This window comes from Leptinotarsa decemlineata, unplaced genomic scaffold (assembly GCF_025532065.1).
Source record: "Leptinotarsa decemlineata unplaced genomic scaffold, Ldec_3_MD MMD2_tig00026294_RagTag_RagTag, whole genome shotgun sequence".
In the NCBI taxonomy this organism is placed as follows: Eukaryota; Metazoa; Arthropoda; class Insecta; order Coleoptera; family Chrysomelidae; genus Leptinotarsa; species Leptinotarsa decemlineata.
This window is the reverse complement of record NW_027412674.1, coordinates 12,957,332-12,983,205: the sequence shown is the minus strand read 5'-3', so window position 1 is coordinate 12,983,205 and position 25,874 is coordinate 12,957,332. Positions and strand designations below refer to the sequence as shown.

General features: G+C 34.0%; 1 protein-coding gene and 1 pseudogene across 12 annotated transcripts in view; one reads left to right on the top strand and one right to left on the bottom strand.

The window, feature by feature from the left end:
* Stacl (SH3 and cysteine-rich domain-containing protein) overlaps positions 1 to 25,874 on the bottom strand; it is a 379,844-nt gene that overhangs the window by 175,598 nt on the left and 178,372 nt on the right. For all 12 annotated transcript variants that reach the window (XM_074180450.1, XM_074180451.1, XM_074180454.1 and 9 more), the window contains one exon: positions 20,029 to 20,193. In XM_074180450.1, coding sequence (XP_074036551.1) covers positions 20,029 to 20,193 — 165 coding nt within the window. The remainder of the gene's footprint in view (positions 1 to 20,028; positions 20,194 to 25,874) is intronic.
* On the top strand, positions 8,040 to 9,194 carry LOC141484854 (ubiquitin carboxyl-terminal hydrolase 2 pseudogene; annotated as a pseudogene).

The window sequence follows — 25,874 nt, the reverse complement described above, 5'->3', positions numbered from 1 at the left end:
CCGAAGGCTTCAGAGTTTGGAGACCCCTGGTCTAGATTGTAACAATGGAATTCACTAGCCCCTAAAACCAAAGTTACAATATTAGGAACCGTAACCATGAACTACCCTCGTTTTTTACTATGCAGGATAAAATGTGTGTTTGTGTAAATCCAAATGGGATGTTGGAAAAATTAGGATTTGCACATAACCCGGACGAATGGCTTTTATTTATAGATTTGTTTAAAAGAAGTTTTAAAGCCGTTCTGCTCCATAATGGTAACAAAAGGCCCTCTATTCCTCTTGCAGTTGCCATGAAGGAAACACAAGAAAGTATGTCTTATTCTAAATTATAAGTTGAAATGAATATAAGTGGCAAATATGTGGTAACCTGAAAGTCATAGGACTATTACTATGTCTTCAGGGCGGATTTACGAAGTTTTGTTGTTTTCTTTCGTCTTTGGTATGGTAGGGCAACACAAAGCCATTATCAAGTGAAACAATGGCCTCCGAAAGACGAATATATAACAGGTCAAGTTAACGATCCCAAAAACGTTCTGTTACCTCCATTACACGTTAAACTGGTGTTACTGAAAAATTTCATAAAAGCATCGGACAAAGAAGGTGATTTGTTCAAATATCTTGAACACGTTTTTTTGAAATTTAGTGATGCAAAGCTCAAGGAAGGTATATTTGTTAGACCACAAATTAGAAAACTACTAAGTGATCAACAGTTTGGTCTCTCAAAATCAATGTTGACACCGTTTTTTCCAATCGTCAGAGTTGATTTTCCATTCACCTCTATTCTCCTTCAACGAAACTACATTTTTCAAAGAATTCTACGTAGTGACATCTCGGATGCTGATAATATACAAATCCTCTTTAATCTTTTGCTGTTATTTTTTGACACCCGCTCGACAATTTTCTGTTTTATGAGAATCATGGATTATACGACGAATATATATTATTTAATGAAGAGGTTAATCGGTAACAGGTAACTTTCTCTCACGTTTTTCTATTGAAAAACTCATGAATTGAACTCCGTATCAAGTTGTATGATTTCTCACAAAAAAAAATCTAGTTTCATTTAATTATAAAAAATCAAAATCGAAAGAGTAAGCCCTCTTACCCCGGTCTCCCTATGCCATTTGAAAAACCATCAAGTGATTTTTTCAACATCATACTCACTCCATATTCCGAACGGTGGAATTGTCATTATTTTTGGAACTTTTATAAATATTTTTGTAATGTGTTATAGTTTCTCAAATATGCATCAATAAGTGGGACATATATTCAAGGACCCCATTCACCTCAAATGACTCGGTTTATAATGAAAAGCAAAATTTTTCATATCGATTTTCAAATTTTTTATCATTCATGCAGAATATAAGAACGAAATAAAAATATAACATGACCGTTCAAATGTATTTTTTGACGTTACGCTTCATTCCATCACATCCAACGGGGAATGGAATTTTCATTCATATCGATTTTCAATTTCCCTGATTGCTTTCTGCATGAAGGAGTAAGCAGAAGAATAATTGAGCGAATACGAAATGTAAATATTATCAGTTCAATTTTTCCACGAATTCCTTTCGTTTACAGCCACTTCTATTTCCAGGCGGAACACCGATAAAATGAATAAAAATTACTCTCAGCATTTTTGCTAAAAAAATTTGCTGTAGGTAGTGCAAACTGCAATTGAAACAACCTTAAAGTTTTATGACAACCGTAGTGTTAATAAATTGTGCTAAGATGATATATATATATATATATATATATATATATATATATATATATATATATATATATATATATATATATATATATATATATAAATCAAAAGGAGGAAATCGTGGACATGACACTCAAGAAATATGGAGGCAAACCGCGGACACGTGTTTCTGGCTATTGGCCTCATCAGCGCGGTGCTGCCAATTGCAAAGGTGGACAACAACTGGTTACCAAAAATGGAAAAAAAAAAACATCACATATACACGGTGTCACCAACAGGAGCCAACCGCACATTTGTGGTTTCAATTAGAAGACCCAGCATTCCCGCGCTGATGAGGCCAATAGCCAGAAACACGTGTCCGCGGTTTGCCTCCATATTTCTTGAGTGTCATGTCCACGATTTCCTCCTTTTGATTTATATCATACACACTCAATAATATATATATATCTCTGTATCTATATTCTGGACTCGGAAGTCACGCAGGTAGCTATAGCTGCCTACGTGGTGATGTTAGATGATGCCTGGGAATGCTGGGTCTTCTAATTGAAACCACAAATGTGCGGTTGGCTCCTGTTGGTGACACCGTGTATATGTGATGTTTTTTTTTTCCATTTTTGGTAACCAGTTGTTGTCCACCTTTGCAATTGGCTGCACCGCGCTGATGAGGCCAATAGCCAGAAACACGTGTCCGCGGTTTGCCTCCATATTTCTTGAGTGTCATGTCCACGATTTCCTCCTTTTGATTTATATCATACACACTCAATAATATATATATCTCTGTATCTATATTCTGGACTCGGAAGTCACGCAGGTAGCTATAGCTGCCTACGTGGTGATGTTAGATGATGCCTGGGAATGCTGGGTCTTCTAATTGAAACCACAAATGTGCGGTTGGCTCCTGTTGGTGACACCGTGTATATGTGATGTTTTTTTTTTTTTTTTTCCATTTTTGGTAACCAGTTGTTGTCCACCTTTGCAATTGGCTGCACCGCGCTGATGAGGCCAATAGCCAGAAACACGTGTCCGCGGTTTGCCTCCATATTTCTTGAGTGTCATGTCCACGATTTCCTCCTTTTGATTTATATCATACACACTCAATAATATATATATCTCTGTATCTATATTCTGGACTCGGAAGTCACGCAGGTAGCTATAGCTGCCTACGTGGTGATGTTAGATGATGCCTGGGAATGCTGGGTCTTCTAATTGAAACCACAAATGTGCGGTTGGCTCCTGTTGGTGACACCGTGTATATGTGATGTTTTTTTTTTTTTTTTTCCATTTTTGGTAACCAGTTGTTGTCCACCTTTGCAATTGGCTGCACCGCGCTGATGAGGCCAATAGCCAGAAACACGTGTCCGCGGTTTGCCTCCATATTTCTTGAGTGTCATGTCCACGATTTCCTCCTTTTGATTTATATCATACACACTCAATAATATATATATATATATATATCTCTATATCTATATATATATATATATACATATATATATATATATATATATATATATATATATATATATATATATATATATATATATATATATATATATATATATATATATATATACCGGGTGTCCCACATTTTATGTGACAGGCAATATCTGGTTTGTTGAAGGAGATACACAAAAATGTTTCATACAAAAGTTTCAGGAGTTCATGAGAGCTATATTTTGATATTATTTTTAAATATACAGGGTGTTTGGTGTAGGTGCTACAGACCAAAATTCCATTTTTTAAAATAGAACGCCCTGTATATCATCACATATTCAGATGCTACGTTAAATTCTGATATCATTTCATGTTTGGTTTTTGAAATTCGGTTACGGCGTTGTTGAGTTATTGCTTAAAATGTAAAGTCTTGAGAACGACTATTATTTTTAAAAATATCTCATACAATGATTCTCTCTGCATCAGATCACATGAAAATTAGTCAAAATTTTGGGTGTTCGAAGTAATGGTTTCAATTTTGAGTTGTGGAATTCAGTCAGGAATCATTTTGAATATGAAACAATTGCGAAATTGAAAGAGGTGTATTCGAAAACAAATCTTTAATTAATAACAATGTAAATAATATAACTTGATAAATCATTTCATAAGAATAGTAGGTACCTAGAAATGAGTCATAAAAATTGTTCAAAGTGATGCCCATTAGATATTATACAGGCTTCGAAAAGTCGAATCACTTCTCTCGTGCAAGTCGCTCTTATAATATCAGGCGTAATATCACTGCACGCTAGTCGAATTTTCATTTTCAGATCATCCACATTCAAAGGGGGAGTAGTGAAAACAATATCTTTTAAATAACCCCATAGGAAAAAATCAAGCGGTGATAAATCTGGGGAACGAGCCGGCCACCGAATTGGACCCTTATTACCAATCTATCTATTTGGGTACGTTCTATCAAGATATTCAGTAACAAATTGTGAATTGTGAGGAGGAGCACCATCTTGTTGCCACCAAATTCCTTGTCATTCTGCTATGGGAATATCTTCCATCAACTGGATCAAATCATTTTCTAGAAAATGTAAATATCGCAATCCATTGCGATGTAATATTACCTGAATACAAGCAATGAATTCAAGTCGTCGTTCAAAGTCCATGGGTTTCAAACCTTGTACCAACTGAATTTTGAATGGGTGGTATTTATTTTCTTTCAGAATTCTCTGTACATTAGATTTACTCACACCGACTTCTTCTGCAAGAGTACGGATAGAAACATGTGGATGAATAATAATATAAGCCAACATATTGATCTCTAAATCTTCAGTTCTAACAGATCTCGTATGATGACGATGCTTTATAGTAGAAGGAAATGATCCAGTTCGCAATTTTTCTACAACTCTCGAAAAAGTCAATCGTGACGGAATGGGTCTGTCTGGAAAACGTTCTTGGTATAGACGTTGTGCTTGACGGCAGTTTTTCTGACATTTCCCAAAAATTAATAACATATCAATGCAATCACTTGGACTAAACGCGAAAGGCATACTGGAGTTTTCGCACAAAGAACACAGTTACTGTTTTGCAAAGAATCACTGAATCGAACTGACAAGTAGATACAATTCAACAACGTTTGTTACTATGGCATCAACAAGCATAAGCTACTTGATGAAATTGTGCAATTTAAAGCAATTCACCCTCAAGTTAGTCACATTCTCAAGAATTTCAATATTATATTCAACTGATATCGATATCGTATCGTAGAGGTGAGAATAATGGTTTGTATTCAGTAGTAGTCTAGTTCAATTTAATAAAAGATATAGACTGGATTCGTGTACGAGTAAATAAGTTTTTTGAAACTTTATATTTAAGGAAAAGTGCAATAACTCAACAACGCCGTAACCGAATTTCAAAAACCAAACATGAAATGATATCAGAATTTAACGTAGCATCTGAATATGTAATGATATATAGGGCGTTTTATTTTAAAAAATGGAATTTTGGTCTGTAGCACCTACACCAAACACCCTGTATATTTAAAAATTATATCAAAATATAGCTCTCATGAACTCCTAAAACTTTTGTATGAAACATTTTTGTGTATCTCCTTCAACAAACCAGATATTGCCTGTCACATAAAATGTGGGACACCCGATATATATATATATATATATATATATATATATATATATATATATATATATATATATATATATATGGTGCGTTTGTAGAGTGACACATAAACAACTCATTATGAGAGTTGTATGAACAATATTATCAAGAATTTTCCAAACATTGTGATCTATTTTTTTAAAATAATGATCAAATATACTGACTGGCCTATTTTCGAGTAACGACTGCATCCCTGTTAATTTCACATGTAACATCTAATTTTCGGCGTAACCTTGCAGAGCTGATTTCAAAAATGTATCTCAAGTTGATTTCCATTGCTACAGGGTAAGCAAAAATACCTGAATCATAAAATATTCAGGTTATTATAAAAGTTTTGTCAGTTTTAATGTCAAGTGTTTTTGAAGCTCCATATCTCAATAAATATCCATTGTAGTGTGTCGTGGTTTATACTGGTCGATGGAGAATTTTGTACTCGATATTTTTTTTTTCCAAATTAGAACTTTTCCTTTTTTTTCACCTCACTACTATACAATTTTCAGCCAATTTTTTTCTACGAATTCGAATTGAACCGGAGCGCTGCCGAAACAGCCCGAAATATAAACCAGGCATTTGGCAACAATAGTGTTGATGAACGCTCTTTTCGACGTTGGTTTGCAAAATTATGTTACGGAGATTTCCACCTCGAAGGTGAGCCCCGAAGTGGGCCACCTGCAATAATCCAGGAGGAGGATTTGATGACCTCGGTGGAGACTGACCTATCACAAACGGTGTATAAGATGGTGGAGGCACCAGGCGTCAGCTCTCGTGCTGTTTTTGATGGCTCAAAACTTATTGGATGAGTCAAAAAGCTTTGACAGTAGATGCCCCACGACTCGAACAATCGACTGAAATTTTCAAGTTTCGAGGTCTGTTTTCTGTTAGAAAAATCAACCGTAGCTGTTAGCGGCAAACATATAGAATATATCTATGCACGAAATTTGGTACCCGGGGGTTTTTCAACGTGAAAATTCATAATTTCGTATTAATTTTCATGTAACATCTAGATGGCGCTGCGTACACTGTCTTTATTTTATTATTCAAATTTCCTTAACTTTTTTGACAGTAAACTTTTGGTACTTCTCATGGAAAAAACCCTAATTCTCACACCTTTTCCAAGGTACACCTCCTCAACAACGCTGGAGGTGATCGTTTTCGAGATATTTTCAATTTTATATATCGATGCATATCACTTAGCTCCTAGGGCGTTAAGTAAAGTTGCTGAGAACATTTACAGATTGATGAAATTTTTCAAAATATGGTAGGTTTTTGTCATGACTTGAACTAAATTTCGAGAAATGTGAACTCATTTTCCTGGATAAACAGGACCCTAACATCATCGATCAATTTAACCTAATAGCTCCTGATATACGAGTGATTGAAAAACCCAATTGGTTTCTTCTTGGTGCCCCATTATCCGATGATGCCTTAAAATTTTGTTTGGAAGAAAAATTACAATCACTTCGTATCATGTCAGGACGTTTATCTATTTTACCAACACATGTCGCATTCCATTTATTGAAGAATTCATTAGCCATTCCAAAATCATCGTATATTCTGAGCATGACGAACATGGATTACAAAATATCGATGACGAATTAAGAAGGATGCTGGAACTCATTACTAATAACCGTATCGAAGACGAAACTTGGTTACAGGCATAACTTCCAGTTTCTAGAGGAGGATTAGGAATTCGTTCAGCCACTTTACTCGCTTTGCCATCATTTCTGTTTTCATTTTGCAGTGTTTTCGATCTGATAGAAATTATCTTACAATACCCAAAGCCAATATCTGATTGTGTTTTTGATCGGGGAAAATCTCTTTGGGAATCTAGAACTGGCCAAACGAAGAAAATTGAAGACATGAAAAACAAGAGGGCATGGGATAAACCATTACTAGATCAAGCAACTAGTATTTTACTGAAGACAGCTTCCGACACTTCAAAAAATAAGGCTCGTCTCCTCGCAGTAACTGTGAAAGAATCTGGTGATTGGTTAAATGCTGTTCCTATAGCATCACTTGGGACTCTATTGGATGACGACTCTTTCAGACTTACCATCGGATTTCGACTTGGTACACCACTGTGTGTTCAACACTTTTGTAAATGTGGTGCATTTTTGGATGAATCGGGTACTCATGGGTTGAGCTGCCGTTTTAGCGCTGGTCGTTTATCTCGCCATTATGCAATTAATGATCTAATCAAAAGGGCTTCAACTTCAGCAAAAAATCCTGCGATTTTAAAACCCATAGGCACAAGTCGAGACGACGGAAAACAGCCGGATGGTATGACACTTGTTCCATGGAAAAATGGTGAATCTATTGTTTGGGACTTCACTTGTGTAGATACATTAGCAACTTGCGATCTTGCTGCTTCTTCTGCGAAAGGCGGTGCTGCTGCTTCTTTAGGAGAAAGTTCGAAACTACGGAAATATCAGAATTTGGGAAATAATTATATCTTTCGCCCAAAGCTATTGAAACGTTTGGTGTTTTTGGCCCTGAAGCCTTATCTTTCATCAATGAAATTGGAAAAAAGTAACCGATGAAACCCACGAATCAAGAGCCACATCTTTTCTCATTCAGAAAATTAGTATTGCCATCCAAAGAGGAAATGCAGCTTCGTTTTTCGGTACTCTCCCTGATTCCAAAAAACTTGATGAAATTTAAAAAAAATTTATAAAATTGGTTTCCTGAAAATCAATTTTATAAAGAAAAGAGAGGTAATAAGAAACCACTTTATGAAATTAAAATAAAAGCAAATGAAAAAAATACTTTCTCTCAGCAAAATTCTCAAATGGGTTTCAAAGATATTTCGGATTGTTCAGTGATAAATTCTTCAGTCAAAACCTTTGAGTTAAATGGTTTAAAAACTATTGCTAACACCTGTTTCATAAACAGCGTAATTCAATGTTTATCAAATACGAGATGGTTATTGGAATATTTGAAAAAGGATGAATTCATGAAAGATATTAATACTAGTATTTCTAGTATGGAGGGTGCTTTAATAAAATCGTTTGCAGAAGTCATCAAGGAGTTGTGGTCAGAAGATTCATTTGATAAAGTAGTAAATACAGCCTCCTTAAAAAATCAGATTCAAAGTTTTGCTCCTCGATTCATAGGTAATTTCCATCAAGACGCCCAGGAGTTTCTCCGTTATCTTTTAGAAGGATTACATGAAGAGGTTAATATAATTAATGAGAAACCTAAACCAATCTTAACGGAGATTGACGAAAAATTGAGAGACAGCGAAAATGCACAAGAGTCATGGCTCACATATTTGAGGATGCATAACTCTAAGATTGTAGATAATTTCGTTGGCCAATTGAAATCCACGATGAAATGCACACACTGTGGATACTCTTCAGTAACATTTGATCCTTTCTGGGATTTGTCTCTCTCCATACCACAAAGAACCGACCAATTGAGTTTGTGGCAATGCTAAGATTATTTTACAAGAGAAGAAACTTTGGAAGGAATTGAAAAACCGACGTGTTCGAAATGCAAGGAAAGGAGAAAATGCATGAAGTCCCTATCAATCCACAAGTTTCCCTATATTTTAATAATACATTTAAAAAGATTCTCTCCAACGGAAAGTAGAGGCAAATTGAATGATAACATCGAATTTCCTCTTGAAGGATTGTATATGGAAAATTTTGCAGGAGAAAATGTGGCTACTTGTTATAATCTATATACACTTTTAAATCACAGTGGGACTACTAACAGAGGACATTATACAGCATACTGCAGACACCCGTATACTGGCGCGTGGCATAATAACAACGATTCACACGTGTCACAAATTTCACCAAAGTCGCTTGTGAGTGGAGAAGCAAACGTCCTCTTTTATGTGAAGGATGGAACAAAATCGCACCTTTAAGATAACCAAGGGAAAGTTTCTTTGTGCAATTATTATTTTTTTTCTGTTATTTTCTTACATAGTAGAACTTAATATTGTGATTTTTTGTGGTTGTAGCAATATAGGAAATTAATGAGTTTTTTGCCATTTCTTCTGAACTGGGCATCATCGAACTGCTTATACAATCCAAATAAAAAAAATTGCCAGATTTAATTATACAATTGGAAAGTGCTACATTTCGAAGTTTGTAAAAAAAAATGGAAGAAGTACTATGTTATTTATTATGAAAATAAACATTTGAAGATTGAACGAAACAACTATTACAACAACTGTTCAAAGTGACGACCCCCAACAGTAATACAAGCTTCTGCTCTCCTCATCAAAGAATTCCGCACCTGTTGAAAAATGCTCTCAACATTTCCTCGTTTTTAATGGGGCTAGCATGAACCAGTGATTTTAGGTGTCCCCAAAAGGAAAAGTCGACGGGATTGAGGTCCGGTGAACTCGGGGACCAATAATCAGTGCCTCCTCTTCCTATCCCTCGTTGGGGATATGCTACGTCTGAAAAATTTCTTGCTATCACACTGAAATGAGCAGCTCCATCGTGCATAAACCAAGAGTGGTTGGAAATCACGTAGCGTAAGTGCCTGGACACGCTGAATGTGAAAAGGATATAATTTATGTTTCTTTAAAATTCTGTAAACTGTCATGTGACTCACATTTGAAGTTTGATTAATTTTCCTCATACTTGTTCACTAATTTCTTCGAGAACCGCCTTTTCCAATTCTACAGTTCTTGCAGTCCGTGGCCGTACTACTGCAAAATTTGTTTTAAAGCTTCCAGATTCGGAAAGTCGCCAGAAAAGATTCGCAAATGTCGCTGCACAAGGAGTCACGCTTTGGAGATATATTTCCTGATAGATGCGTCTGGCTTCGCTTGAATTTCTGTCAGTCAAGCCATATGCAAAAACCATATCAGTCATTTCAGCATTCGTAAAGTCGGGCATGGTACCAAAAAATCACTTTATAAACTCCGAACTGCAAATTTGTTGATTAATAGTTGAAAATGTGACAGTGAACATCTATTTTTATAAACAAACTTCCATAGCCTACTCGATTCAATTAACTTAATTTGCAAGCGGAGAGTGACAAAAATTATTGAAATCAAATTTGGCTATAAAGTAATATGCATCGATATAGAAAATTGTAAATATCTCGAAAACGATCACCTCCAGCGTTGTTGAGGAAGTGAACCTTTTTTACTTGGAAAAGGTGTGGGAATTAGGTTTTCTCATGAAAAGTACCAAAAGTTTACTGTCAAAAAAGTTAGGGCAATTTGAATTAAATAATGACAGCGTACGCAGTGCCATCTAGATGTTACATGAAAATTAATACGAAATTATGATTTCCCACGTTAAAAAAACGCCGGGTACCGAATTTCCTCCGGAAAAATATCAATTCCAACACCCCGTATCTCCGAAACGAAGCATTTTCGGACACAAGTTTATATATACTATTTTTCTTAAAATTCTCTAAGGAATACCTCACTCGAATATTTTAACGTACATGTGTTACACTCTGTATAATGCAGTCAGCCTTTACAGGAGTATTAAAAAACACTCACTAGACAAATGTTACTACAGTTGCGAAGAATTCCTGAATGATTTTTACTGGATTACTAAGGATATCGTTGAAGAAGGTATATTACTCAGAGATATTTATAATTTGAACAAGAGCCAAACCAATGTACATTTGTTGGGTCAATATAAGCAACTCTTAAAAAATCATAGACAAAAAATTGTGCTCTCAAAAAGTCAATACTTCAATAATCAATTCCTCAAGGCTCAACATAAATCTAATGCTGCCTGGTCTACCATCAGAAAAAATACTATTATCAACGATTCATCTAAATGTTTACCCAGCTATTTTGACATTGGCGATGGTGTACTTGTTGACGATGGTCCCGGTATATCTCAAGCATTTAGTAGTTATTTTGTCGATTCAGTGGAGTCATTAGTAAAAAATACTGCACCTGGTGGCATTGAAAATCGTTGTGTAAAAACTGAGAGTCTTTTCCTCTATCCAATAGATGAAACTGAACTCTTGGAAATAATTAAATTCGCATGTTCGAAAAATTCCAGTGAGGTTGATGAATTGCCAGGCAATGTTTTATTAAAGGCTGCTTCGAAAATAATGGAACCTCTGATTTATCTAATCAATTTATCTTTCTCTGAAGGTATTTTTCCTTCCCGGCTAAAGCAAGCAATGGTCGTCCCAGTCCATAAAAAAAGCGATAAGCATGTAATGTCGAACTATAGAGGTATTGCTTTACTATCTCCATTTTCGAAAATATTTGAAAAATCATATCAAAACAGACTTGTGTCCCTTTTAGATAAATACAATATCGTATCTGACAACCAATATGGGTTTCAAGTGGGCTTGTCAACCCAGGATGCCATCCTTTCTCTACATAATCATGTATTATCAAACTTCGACAACGGTGAAAAATCACTTAGTGTTCTTTTCGACTTGACACAGGCGTTTGCTACTATACATCATGGTCTTCTTCTTGATAAACTGTTTGACATGGGCGTCCGTGGTCCAAGTCTGCAATGGATTGAAACCTATTTAACTGGTCGTACACAGGTTGTTGAAGTTAGGCTTCAGACTGGGTCATTTGTCTCTGAATCTCGAAACGTTGTTACAGGTGTGCCCCAAGGTAGTGTTTTGGGGCCTACACTATTTATTTTATTTGTTAATGACCTTTCAAAAATTAATCATCCACAGTGCTCTATACAATTTGCTGATGACACATCTTTCAGTGGTTCGGAATGTGAAACATTGTCAGTAAGAGCAAATGATGCTGTATCCAACATGCAAAATTATTGTTCTGAGAATGGCTTGATTCTAAATAATCTTAAAACCAACACCATCCTCTTTACAATTCAGGAAACTGATTGTAGTGTATTGATTAGGTCTGAGATTAAAAGTATTGAACAGGTAAACTATAAAAAATTTTTAGGAGTTCTTATTGATTCCCAACTCAATTGGAATCATCATGTTGATTTCATCCTGAAGAAATTAGCGACACACTGTTTCGTTATATGGAATCTGCGTAATTTTGTGTCTATTGAAATTCTTAAAAGTTACTATTATGCATATGTTTACTCTGCCCTCAATTACTGTATTATTTGTTTTGGCAACTGCAATAGAATCAGTGACTTATTAATTTTTCAGAAAAAGATTATTAAAACAATTTGTTTTAAAAAACCACTCGATTCCTGTAAACCACTTTTTGCAAAATTGAATATATTAACTGTTACTTGCATGTATATTCTTAATTGCGTAATCTACGTTAAATCAAATTGCTCCAAGTTTCAGAACAGAGATGATACATGTCTTCTTTTGGGCTTCACCCTGAGAAGAAACTATAACATTTCAATTCCTAGTCATAAGTTAGCCAAGGTCACTAATGGACCTCATATCATGTCAATAAAACTGTACAACAAGCTCCCAATATCTATTAAAAAAATAACTATTGTAAAGCTCTTTAAACAAAAAGTTCGGAAACTATTATGTGAAAAGGTATTTTATTTGCTTGATGAATTTTTTCAGTCTGATTTGGAATTTTAAATTTTAATTTTTGTATCCCTTTTATGGTCTAAATGTTATATAGTATGTCTTATAATTATGTTGTTTTATGATTGTGACCTTATTGTAATTGTACTGAGTAATGTGACTTTTTCCATGCCTTCCCTAGGCCTACGGAAATAAAGATTTTTTGATTTTGATTTTGATTTAAATGTCTTTATATTGTGGGTTACGTGTATGTCTGATATACAGAATATAATGTATATGCTATATTGTAAGTGTATTTTTTACTTTCAAAATCATGACTTGCTATATATACAATTTTGTACTCAACAGGTCAATAAAAAATTTGAATTTGAATTTGAATTTGAATGATTTCTAGTTTGAGAATGTACAACTCAACTTCTCAATATAATTGTGAAAAATTCAATTAAGTCCATGGCTCGATTTTATCACGCCAAGATTGCCAGAGCGAATTAAAAAAATATCTTAAATATCAAGCACCGTTGCATCCTGTATCTCAGATATCGATTCCGTGAAAAATGCAGAGCTCTTCCCAAAAGTAACGTGCTTGGAATCAGAAATCCGAGCTTTGAGCACTGAATTAGTGCAAGAATTTGCTGCATGAAAGGTGAACGTGAAAGGAATCTTATAATATCAGGGATGGCAGAGATGAACGACCCTGATGAAGATTCGTTTGAGGTGGAGGAAAAGTTACATGACATTGTTCCTGAAAATAATATACAGAGTGAACTGTCGAGAACGTACCACAGAACAGAATTGCCAGAAAAGGAACTTTTCATGTGAATTTGTTCATGAGAGGGACAAGTTTCAAATGAAGCAGGGGTGTCACCGTGTAATTTTTTTTATAGCAGTCGGGGACCAATTCAATAGGGCTTTCGATTCTCTACCTACTGATGGTTTGATTGTGAAAATCAGTATACTCCTTCAAATAAATATACTCAGTTTGAAACAACACAAAAACACGCTTTCAAAGAACATCGAACTGAAAAGTTGAAAATATTTTTTTTAAACAAGCTTAAAACAATAACGAACGAAAAATATTAGTATTATTGTGAAAAAAGAGACGAGCGCCTGATATACAAAAATATGGCACAAAGCGCTTACGCTTTTTTCACAATAATAATATAATCGTTGGTTATTGTTTTAAGCTTATTCAAAAAAAATATTTTTACTTTTTAGTTCGATGTTTTGTAAAAGCGTGTTTTTTTAGTTTTTTTAAACTATATTTATTTTTAACTTTTTAGTCCGATTTATTGTCAAAAATATTTTTTTTAAGTTCTAGTCACTAGTATTATAAATCTTTAACGGCGCACGAATGTAAAATTCCTCTCAAACAACTAAATAAAGTTTGAGGTCTCAAATTCTATAGTAATACTGAGATGCAGTAAGTCTCCAACAGAAGGCGGACAGTTGTAAAATTTGTTTCGAAGTGAAGAGAAAATTTCCAGTAATAATTTCAAAAAACAATTCAGTCTTGATGTTTTGATTTGAAGTTTTATTCAAAATATTAATGGACTAAAAATATTTTTTCAGTGAATAATTTTATTTTTCAAATCAATCTTTTGATTTGATATGTATGTCGAGCACCTTGATTCTAATTTTTCGATTTTTTGAAATATTTGAGTAATTGAATTTTTTAGGCGTACTATTTACGATAAAGTTTTCATTGTTGAAATTCATAATCTGGTTTGCTTTCAAATTATCGAATTATATTTTGGAATGTATCTTCCGTTGCATTCAAAACTTTTTTCTGTACTGAATCAAGGGTAATTGTAAATATTTACATATTTCATCTGTAGTACAAAATTCCGCTAACACTTATAATTCTTAAAATAGATTTTTTATTTTGATGACTGGGTGATGACTGGGATCACCCAGTCATCACCCGAAGACGATTGTAGATACCAACAATCGAAACGTCGTGAACTAACGTGACTTGGAATCTCTACATTTTTTTATTTTTTATATTTTTTATTATTTCCTTTTTTCATTCCTTTAATTTTTATTTATTCAGTTATTATATTTTTACTTGTAGGTTATTCCACTATCATTTCATTTCAGGTTTATTGTTGCTTAATATAATTGTTATTTTCAACTATTCTTTTTCAATTATTCTTTTTTACTTGTTTCAGGGATTTCAAATCATTTTATATAGTAGACAATGGAAGTCCGAACTAGTGAAATAGATGTAGGGCCGTAATAAACCAGCGTGGAGGCCATAATTTGTGCTGATTCCAATTTTTTTGTATCATGATTTTTTTTTCGGGGTGCCAAAGAAGAGCCATATTTTTTTTTTAGTTTTGCTTATATGCGCACTCAGTATTTTTGACCATTTAATAAAATTTTTTGTAAGTTACATTCGTTTAATAATCACCCGTCAACTTTTTTTCCCTAAAGCGATCTTAAAAAAAAGTATTGCCATTTTTAAAAATATCCCTAGACTTTTCCGTGTATTTTTCCTGCCATGTAAACGAAGCAAACCATACGCCGCCGCCGTTAGAAATGGTAAATGAATTGAGATGCTATTTGATCATATAAAATTTTACAAACAATCGAAAAATTGACCAAAAACTGATATTTTTGTTACATTCAGAATGGAGAATTATAAAAATATTATGAATTATAATTGATTAGGGAGAAATAAGCCTTGTAAGAAGGATTACGCGGCAATACAAAAATTTCCAAAATGAAATTTTCATCGTGTTAGGATACCTTCCTGTCGAATTTATAAGGTTGTCTGAATTATATTTTGAAGAAATCGAAACAATTTACAAAAGAAGTAACGATAGTACCGTAATTTAAAATTGTTGTCACTGATGATGGTAGTTATTTCAAATGAAACGCTATAAAAATATGAAATGTGATATACCCCTGGATTGTGAATTCATTGCTTTATCGATATCTGTAATAGAAAAGACAGGTCCGTATTTTAAAAAAAAGTTGATGGTGGCCATGTTGACACGAAATGTTTTATTGAATATATATCATCATATCGTCATAGAACATATTTTTCTTTTCCATTTTTGATATTCTCCGAAATAAAAATTCCAATCGAAAAAAACACGAAAAACAACATTTTTGGTTTTCCCCGTATAACTCGAGAAAAGCGAGAGCTCCAGTAAATTTTCTTCGACCATTGTATTATTCCCGATGACAGCCACCTTTTTTCTCATTCAATCGTCTTCGTATTTGTTACGGTTCAGAATATAGCAATGTTACCACATGATAAAAGAAACGGTCTGTATAAACCGAATTTCATTTGGATTTTTCTTATTGAAAAATAATATTTTCAACTCATTTCAATTTTCATTATGGTATTATACGCAGGTTTTCCTGTCCCGTCGAAGTGTTTTTCAATACTGAACTCTATCGTGTTATGTTTTTGTCAAAATCTGTGTTGATTCCAGAGTTATCACTTCATACTTTGTAATTGTCTCTCCGTTTATTTCAAGACTCTCCCTTTATTTCAAGGAAAATGACAGTCCCTAATCACATAATGGTGTAATTTGGAAATGATCATGATCGTCAATGAACGAAATAAAACCAAGTCGACTATTAACGTTTCAATTATTTAATTTCAGCAGAAAATGCTCCATAAAAACCTGATGAGCCTACAGAAGGTTATTTTCATCAGATCCATTCCACACCGAAGGCTCCATCACCAGCGAATTCCTTTTACGATTTATTTATCCGTTATACCAATTTGCATGACATTTAATGAAAATACCCTTCATATTCTATTCTGGCCGATTTCGAACAAAGAGAATGTCAATTCGTATTACGACAGCTTTGTCATGAAAAGAGGATTGTTAATGGCATCTGATGAATTGGAAATGTTCATCGAGCTGTCTGCCTCTAGAGGGATTGGAATTCCATTAGCAAGTGCAAATGGCCGTCTGGAAACGAACCAAATTATTTCATGAAAACAACAGGAGATTATTTTGATAGTCAATTGATTGTGTTCACCTCAGGATTATCCAACTGTTATTATGATTTTGTCGTTTATTTAATGAAAATAATTTTATGCGGTTGTTAACACTACAATCTGAAGTAGCACAATGAAAACGAATGCTGGCACAACGAAAGAGAAGTGAAATGAAATGAATTGTAACGAAAGTTTCAAGGATCTGCTGAAAATTAGATAAAAACTGCAGAAAATTCAAAAAGATTTCAGAAATATATATTGGAAATAGTTTGAATATGTTCATTCGTTCTGGGTACAACTGGAGTAATCAATAAACTCTTTTCTACTCGAATATAAAAAGCGAGTCCTTGAACTGAAATCACACGCCGCATAAGATCAAGTAGGGAAAGACAAAAATAACGTTAGAGCAGCTGTTAACTCCTATTATTGCGATAGGAAGCAAGAAAATAACGCTATTTCCTTTCTTGTGTTCCTCTAGGAAAGAATACAATACCCACGCCAAATTCATTATGATTGTTTGAATTTTATCAATTTTCTCAATATTTAAATCCCAGTTTCGTAATTTATTTCCTACTCCCCCTATCTGGGTAGAAATAACCTTTATAATCCAACTTAATTTCCTCGCCGCAGTTTCCTCTCCCTTCTTCTCTTCAAAATTTCAAAATTACCTAGAAGAGGTCGTTGTTGGTTTATTTTATTTCAATCGATTTTATGATCCTTCATGAAATATTTACGCCATTTTATCGAATAGTGTGTATTGTATGACGGTTTGATTCACAGCTGACGAATTTTTACAAATTTTAATGTTACTGATTATAAATACCACGTATGACTTCGTTATTATTCAATTGGTTCAACCTAGGTTAATTAAATAATTTTTATAAGGTAAGTACTACTTTGTCAAAATCACTAAGTGTGAAGACGACATTGTTTTGATTCTCATTATGATAAATACTTCCAATTTGAGCTATGGACTATTTCTTAAATATATCATATAATATTATTGCACAAATTTATATTCTTCTTGGAAAATTTCAAAAGTTTTTGAGTGTGACAGCAGCAAAAAATTTTTATTGAATATCCTCAAGTTTACTTGAGAATGGTTTTGAAAACCGAAATCGGTCTTAACAAATAAAATCAGACAAAATAACCACTGGAAATCAGACAAAAGTTATTTTCCCTATCCTATATTCAATATAAATTTTTACGAAATAAATAGGTAATCAATCGAACAAGAAAAATGTTTCAATCCAGTCCAGTCTTCAATTATTTGGTTTGATTTGAAATTTGACTGCAAAACCTGTGGTAACATAACGAAAGCCGTATGGTTGCATAATGGCATTATTATTATTATTATATCCCATCTAGGTTAGATTTGTTCTGTATATTATTAAAATAACACAAAAATCTTTCAAAGAAATCTTTATTTGGTTAATTTAAAACAAACACCTCATTCCAACAGGGATTGGATGATAATTTTAGAAAAAAAAAGTAAGTAAAAGATTCAAAGTGATACAAAAAGTTAATGAGATACGGTATCTGTTTTTGGGAAACGTGTTGCCAATACATGTTTGATAGGGTGTTTGTACTACAAAAAAGAGGAATTAGAAATATGAGTAGAGTTGGATTCAGGGATTCCTGTCGACCTTCATTCAGAAAGCATTAAATCTTGACCTTGCCTTCCATACTTATATTGGAAATGTTATGTCTGGTGCAAAAAAATACAGGACGGAAATTTTCATTTCACCACGACGAAATAGCAGAAATAAGCTCAATATAGGTTTACCGATTCGAATATCATCAAAAATTGAGAGGTCTTTCATATATAATAGAAAAAAATGTTTAACCATATGCCAATTGAGATCAAAGGCATAACATGTACCACTAAATTTAGAAAGTCTCTAAAAAAGCTTCTGATTTCAAAGGCTTTTTATTCTTTAGACGAATTCTATCTAGACAGAAATTTAAATTATGTAAACAATTAATTTTAATTATTTGTGTTTCAGTACCTACTGGTAGTTAAACTATGTGACTTTTTTAACTTTTTGTTTAATGTTTACATTTAGCTCTGAACTGTATAGTTGAAAATGTTCACGAAGTTGATACTTATTGTTATTTTCTATGCATTCACTTTTATATTTTTATGCTTTAGAGTTTTTATATTCTCATACTTACATTTATGTGTTGCATGAGAATATTCATTATTATTATTATTTATTTCAATATGTAGCATATATATCATTACTTTCTGACTACTTTCTTACCCCAAAATGCTGAAATCACCAAATGTTCAAATATTACTTTCAATTTGTATAACTTATATTCTTTAAAATAATAACAGTTTTGACAATGATATTTTATCTTCGACAATATCTTTCAAGTTGTTTATCTTATATTTCTTAGATTAGTAACACTTTGTCAATGAGATTCCATCTTCGACAATAAAGTACATTTTGACTTGATTTGATTTGATGTCTCTGTAAGCCAGAGAGCTTTGCCTGAGCCGTTTTCTGTAAAGCCTTCGGTCACCAGGCAATTGCTCCATAAGTGATGGTCTGATAATCATCTCATGAATCCAATTGATTTGTTAGGGACCTTAACTCCAAGTTTCACAAATCTTTCGACATGTCTATAGGAACAGTCTGGCTTTGTCTGAAACTTCTTCCAAGTGAACGTTCCAGGTGAGTTTTTCATCAAGGACAGTGCCAACACATTTCACCTCCGTTCCAAATGGAATGACCACATCATTGAGGAAAAGTCGCGTTAAATCAAGAGTAGAACAAAGATCTATGTTAGATTTTTTTTATGGAGATTTTCATTTACGCTGAAATCCACATTTGCAATACGGATGAGTTGGCCCGTCTAAATAATTTTCAGTTAATTTTCGTTGATAGCAAAAGAATTGAAACTTCCTCCACAAGAAGAGTTTAGATGAATTATAATTACCAATCTGGCTAGAGCGATCAACGCTCTAGCCTAAACGAAATTTCACGCGCTCTAACGGCGAAAATCTGTCGTATCTATAGTTGTATCATCTTTTCAGATTCATACTCAATCGTAAAATATTCAAGTATGTTTTGTAGTTCCATTTACTGCAGAAGTGAGCTTGCCTCTTTGATTTCCATACTTCGACAATATGGAAATGGAACCTGTCGTCTGGTTATGGAATCGAAAATTTCCTTCGCGTGAATAATGTAAAAGCATTTCAAACATTGACATCGACACACCCCTTTGTAGAGAAACTCGACGACCCAGTTTCTACAACCCGCGGCCAAACCCCGGTTAGAGAAATCCGTCATGCATTACACTCTCTTACCTGTAATAAAGACGGCAAAGTATGCTTCCCAAATTCTTCCATCATTCCATTCGTTGCATGCAACTGTTGTATGTAAGCGTTGTGCGTGTTGAAATACGCACTCAGACTTTCAGTGGATGGTGCTGATAAGTAAGATAAGTAGGCGTTCTTGTACTCCTGCCGGCACTGTAACAAGAGTTAAATATGATTTATGAGAGGGTAGAAACGTCGGGAATTATTATTCGAGCAAAACTGGCGCAGTCCAACGGGTTGTTTTGTGTGTGGAATTTTTGTTATGGTGAACGGAAATATTTAGGTCTGGAAGTTCGGGATAACAAACGAGGGTGAAGAAATGTACAGGAATCATGAAATTGATAAACATGAAGTTTTTTTTGTTTGATAAGGTGAATGAGATGGGTCTGCTCTAACCAAAAATAGAGATATTAACAAACGGAGGCGTTGAAGGCCAAACATTGAGCATAGGCACGCCTGAAGATGCCATTGTATACGGCCCGCGGGCCAAATCCGGCCCGCCAGTGTCATCAATCTGGCCCGTGACAGCCAATGATTACCTAATCGTTGTTACTATTGCTATGATAAGTTGAAGAAGAAAACACAGAATGATAATTACACGGCTTTATTTACTTGCAAGGTAGAACTTAACGACAGAAATGATGACAAAGAAAACTTAACTTAAGTATCTAAGTTTAAGCATATTAATAACTAACAAATAATTGAAATGAATCACAGTAAAACAAAAACACTAATGAGATTTATGTAATTGTGATTTTCCACCGACAATACTTTGTAGTTGTGGATCAATTTTACTTGTATCAATTACCAAAAGAGATTTAAGATGCGCATCGATTAATTGAGATCTGTAAACATTCTTTGTGTACTTCATCTTGGAAAACGTTTTCTCACAGAAGTAAGTAGTACCAAAAACAGAAAACAACCCACGAGCAAATTTATGCAAATTATGAAATTGTTCCAGTGGAAGACTCTTATGAAATTCCAACAAAGATGAATTTTGATATTTGTTCTTAAGCATATCACTGCACCGTAAATCAATAATTTTCATTTGGACTTCCGGAGCCAGGGTTTCAATGTCAGAATCGAAAGGATTTCGAAAAAGCTCAATTTCATTCGCAATGACATCAAAATCTGAAAAAACGAGTATCGAAATTTATCTTCAAAGCACTCAAAGTTTCGATTGCAGATTCGACGGGAAATTCAGTCTCTGTAGCGGGGCTGAATATTTCACATGTTCCAAAATGTGTGGAACATTTTTTACGTAATTGCAACTGAAATAGTATTATTTTCTGCCTGAAGGATTTGATATTGTTGTATAAATCAGGGGGAAGCTGTTTTTCTCCTTGCAATCTCAAATTCAGTTCGTTCATATGATTTGTCGAATCGACATAGAAGAATAACTTCCACATCCATTTACTATTTTCCAAATCGGCAAAAGGGCGCTGCTTCTCATTTAAAAAAAAATCGATCTCTGCTCGAAATTCATAAAAGCGCTTAAGGACTTTTCCGCAATTAAGCCAGCGTACGGCAGTATGATATGGTAAATCATTTTCTCCAATCTGTTGAATAAACTCAGTGATTCAGCCCAGTGGATCTGATGAAGTTAACAACTGATATGACTTGTTTTAGAACTTCAGACATATCCAAACATTTTCCGCACAAGGACTGTTGATGAATGATACAATGTAAGACTAATGTTTTGAACCACCATCATTTTCTACAGCCTTTGACACAAGTGCAACCACTCCTTTATTTTTACCATAAATATTTTTGCCTCTATCAGTTGTTATAAATTTCAAATTTCTCCATCGAAGGTTCTTTTTATTAATGGCATTTTCAACGCCCTTGAAAATATCTGCCCCAGTTGTCGTGCCGTGAATACTATCAATATCAAGAAGTTCTTCATACACTTCATAGCTTTTATCTACTCCGCGAATAAAAATCAACACCTGAGCAGTATCTGACACATCCGTTGACTCATCCAATGCTGAAGAAAACCACTCATGATGTCCATTTTTGTCAGACAGTTGAGATGATATATTTTCTGCGATGTCTTCGAGTCACGGTGTTTGCTGACAAACTGACACTTTTAAATAAATTTACCTTTCCGGGGCATATTTCTTCGGCTACTGCAATCAAGCATTCTTTTATAATTTCTGCATAGGTGAATGGTTTGCCACGTTTTCCGATTTCAAGAGCCACACGAAAGCTGGCGCGAGTTGCAGACTCTTGTTCAGTATTCGCTTTGGTAAACAAAGATTGCTGCGATTTGAGTCCGCGTTTCAAAGCTTCAAATTTTTCCTACTGCAAACTTCCTGTATACTTGGAGTAACTTTGAAGATGTTTCGATACATGTTTAATGGTATAGTCTTTGAGAACAGCTATGGTTCCATTACAAATTAAACATAGCGCCTTATTACTGGACTCAATCACAAAATACTCAAAGTTCCATTTTCCTTGGAACGTTCTGCATTCACTGTCGATTTTTTGCTTCTTTCCATACTAACAAATCACACATGAAAACAATGAGTCAAATCAAAATACTTTTACTGACGGGTGTTATTTTATTCCACAATAGACAGTTTCGCTTCCTTCGCCTTTCCTACGCAGACTAACTCGCAGTTGCGCCGCTAGCCTTTTTATATGCAATTATTACTGCCATCTCGAGATGATCGGAATACACTAGCTTGAACCAGAACTTTCCTGAACCAACGCGGTTATTCCAAATATTTAATTACGCCTAATGCCACCTAGCGAATAGCTGAAAAAGAAAGTACATAGTACCACTACTCGCCACTAGATGTCGTTAAGTGTCACAATACACAATAATAATTGACATGCAAAAAAGCGTAAGTTTTCTTAGGGCAGAAATTAGCCCTTGGAACAAACTGACAAAATCATTATGGCCCGAAGGCTTAGAAATTTGGAGACCCCTGAAATGTAAAATAGTTATGATCAAGAAGTAACTCTCTGTTTTACGTTTGAGAAATCTATTGTAAAGCCCCACGGTTTTTGTGAAACCCTTTTTAGTGAAAATCATACAATATGGATTTTCATCAACTATCGGCCTGTTCTATTCATTCATTGGAAAGCTTGTACAACTTGTAAATATTTTTCTGAATTAGAGCACAATCGCCGTATGCCAATGTTACTATTTCAAGTATTTTTGAGCAGGTAATCTCATTTTTCACGCCAAATTTGATTAAAATTCTCTGATCAGTCCACTTATACCATGAATATGATCAACTGTGCTATTTATACCGGAAAAACAAAATTATTCATTTCAATTTCTGATAGAATCTTAGCATAATCAGGATACTGATACGCAAACTTCCGTTCAGTCATCCAAAAAAAAACTAATTTGAATCATACTGGAAAGCAAAAGCTCTGAATTATGTCTCCAATAATCCTCACAGACGTTCATTAGTCTGTCTTCATTTCTGCAAACTCCACTAAACTATATTATCCCTCTCAATGAAACCATTTGGCGCGTATTCGCAATAAACAACATTCAATCCCATGAATTTATATTTCATCGAGTAATTCTCATCGTCAGTTCATCTCTTGATGTCTCATAACTTATATTTTTCATTTCTATAAGACAGGAGAAGTATTTAACTGGAGAGAAAAACAACTACCTTTGATGCCTGAAATTTCAAAACGTTATTTATTTTTTAAGAAAACGATATTTCCCAATAAAAACTGAATAAACATTATTCAGTGAGCAAATATAAATGAGAAACTGTTACGGATTTATTTAAGCAATTATATCAACAGAGAGATTGAATGAAAAAAGGGTGAAATATGATACAGTATCTGCAGCATTCTGAAAAGTTTCAGACGACCCTGAAATGAACATAACAGTAAATGAAAAATATCTGTTTCAAGAAAATATTATATTTATTCCAACGGTAAACAACTATAAGTTTACATTCCATCAAGTATTTCTCACATTCAGTTCATCATTCTACTTCCCATAACTCATATTTCTTATTTATATTTCACGTAAAAATATTTCGCTGGAGAGAAAATGGAAAAAAATTTGCTTTTGATCTCTGGAATATCAAAACGTTATTTATTTTTATATGGCTTAGAAACATTGCATTTCAGCGAATTTTGAATTATCAAAGACGCAGACGATACGGGTTAATGAGAAATGGACCATAGAACATTGATATAAAGGAAGAATTTTCACAAGATGATGCTTTGTGCATTGAAAAATTTTCCGATGATTCCGGAAATGAGGAAGAATTATTGAGAAATATTATTAATATCGTATAAGTTAGGGATGAGAACATTATCAAATATTTTCGATAGTTTTTCCTCAAGTGAATACGATCACAACTAGTAGGCGTTCATCCAGATCATGAATTTTGCTGACTGATTACATTTTTCAAAGGTTTATATGCCGCATCAACTTCGTGGGGAAAAATTTTCAGTTTTCGGAAATGATTGTGAAAATCATTCGACAAATCGAAACGAATCGTTATTTCTTTTACATAGAATAGAATAGACATATACTTTATTGTCCAAGAAAATACAATCTTATTGACAGAGCTTGTTGAAAATTCTGGTATATATAGCACTTCAACGAATAAGAGAAAAGAAACAATTCAAAAACACAAATACACAGAAACACAATTTGAGCAAAACTAAATTCACATATCTAATAGATAAAATATAACAATAGAAAATAAAATTCAACAAATTGTGGACAAAATAGTTTGTATAGTCCTTTTCAAAAGATGTAAATAACAAATATATACAATTTGAACATAAGTTCACGTGCCATGGCAATAAAATAATATATATCCCAGTATAAAATATAATTTGAAGTATAGGTGTCAATATAAACAACAAAAAAAACTCCTATATCAAATCACAGCAAAGTTCCATTCCATTATAATAAAAATTGAGGACAATAATGAAGTATCTAAGAGTACACCTTTCCTGAAATGGAACCTGAAACACGCAAATTGGCAAACATACTTCGATACAATACAGAAAAGTATGAATGAACTGCAAACATTACACAACAATGCAAGCATAGATGATACTGTTGAGAAATTCTCAAAAATTATCATCGAAGTAGCAGAAACATGCATAGGTAAAACAAAACTCCTGAAAAATCACAAACCCTTACCATAATGGAACAAGGAGTGCGAAGAAGCAATGACATCCACTAAAGAGGCATTTAAAAAGTTGAAAAGGCAAAAAACTACAGAAAATCTTCTGGACTTCAGGCAAAAGCGGGCCAGAATGCGACACGTAACAAGGCATAGCAGAAAGGAAGCGTGGAAAAGGTTCACTTCAGATATCAATAGCTCAACACCTATGAGCACTATGTGGAAAAAGGTACGACAAATGTCTGGAATTAAACCACAAAAGAATATAAATGCTCTTGTACACGATAATAAAACCTTCTCGTCTAATGAAGATATAGCAGAAATATTAGCGGAGAACTATGAACTGCACTCAAGTGATCTAAACTATACAGATACCTTCAGATATCTGAAAATTGCCGAAGAAAGAATCCCGATTGACCGTGGAGAAAATAAGGAATCCCCCCTGAACCTTCCCTTAACCATGGATGAACTCAATGAGTCTCTGAACTGCAGTAAAAACACAAGTCCAGGCCCAGACAATATACTTTTGATTTTCATACGTAATCTACCAGAAAATGCTAAACTCCATCTACTAGAGATTTACAACTTCATATGGACTACAAACACGTTCCCACGCAATTGGTCTGAAGCAATGATCATTATCGACCAATTTCTCTCACGTGTGTTATGTGCAAAATCCTCGAAAAAATAATTAATAATAGACTTATG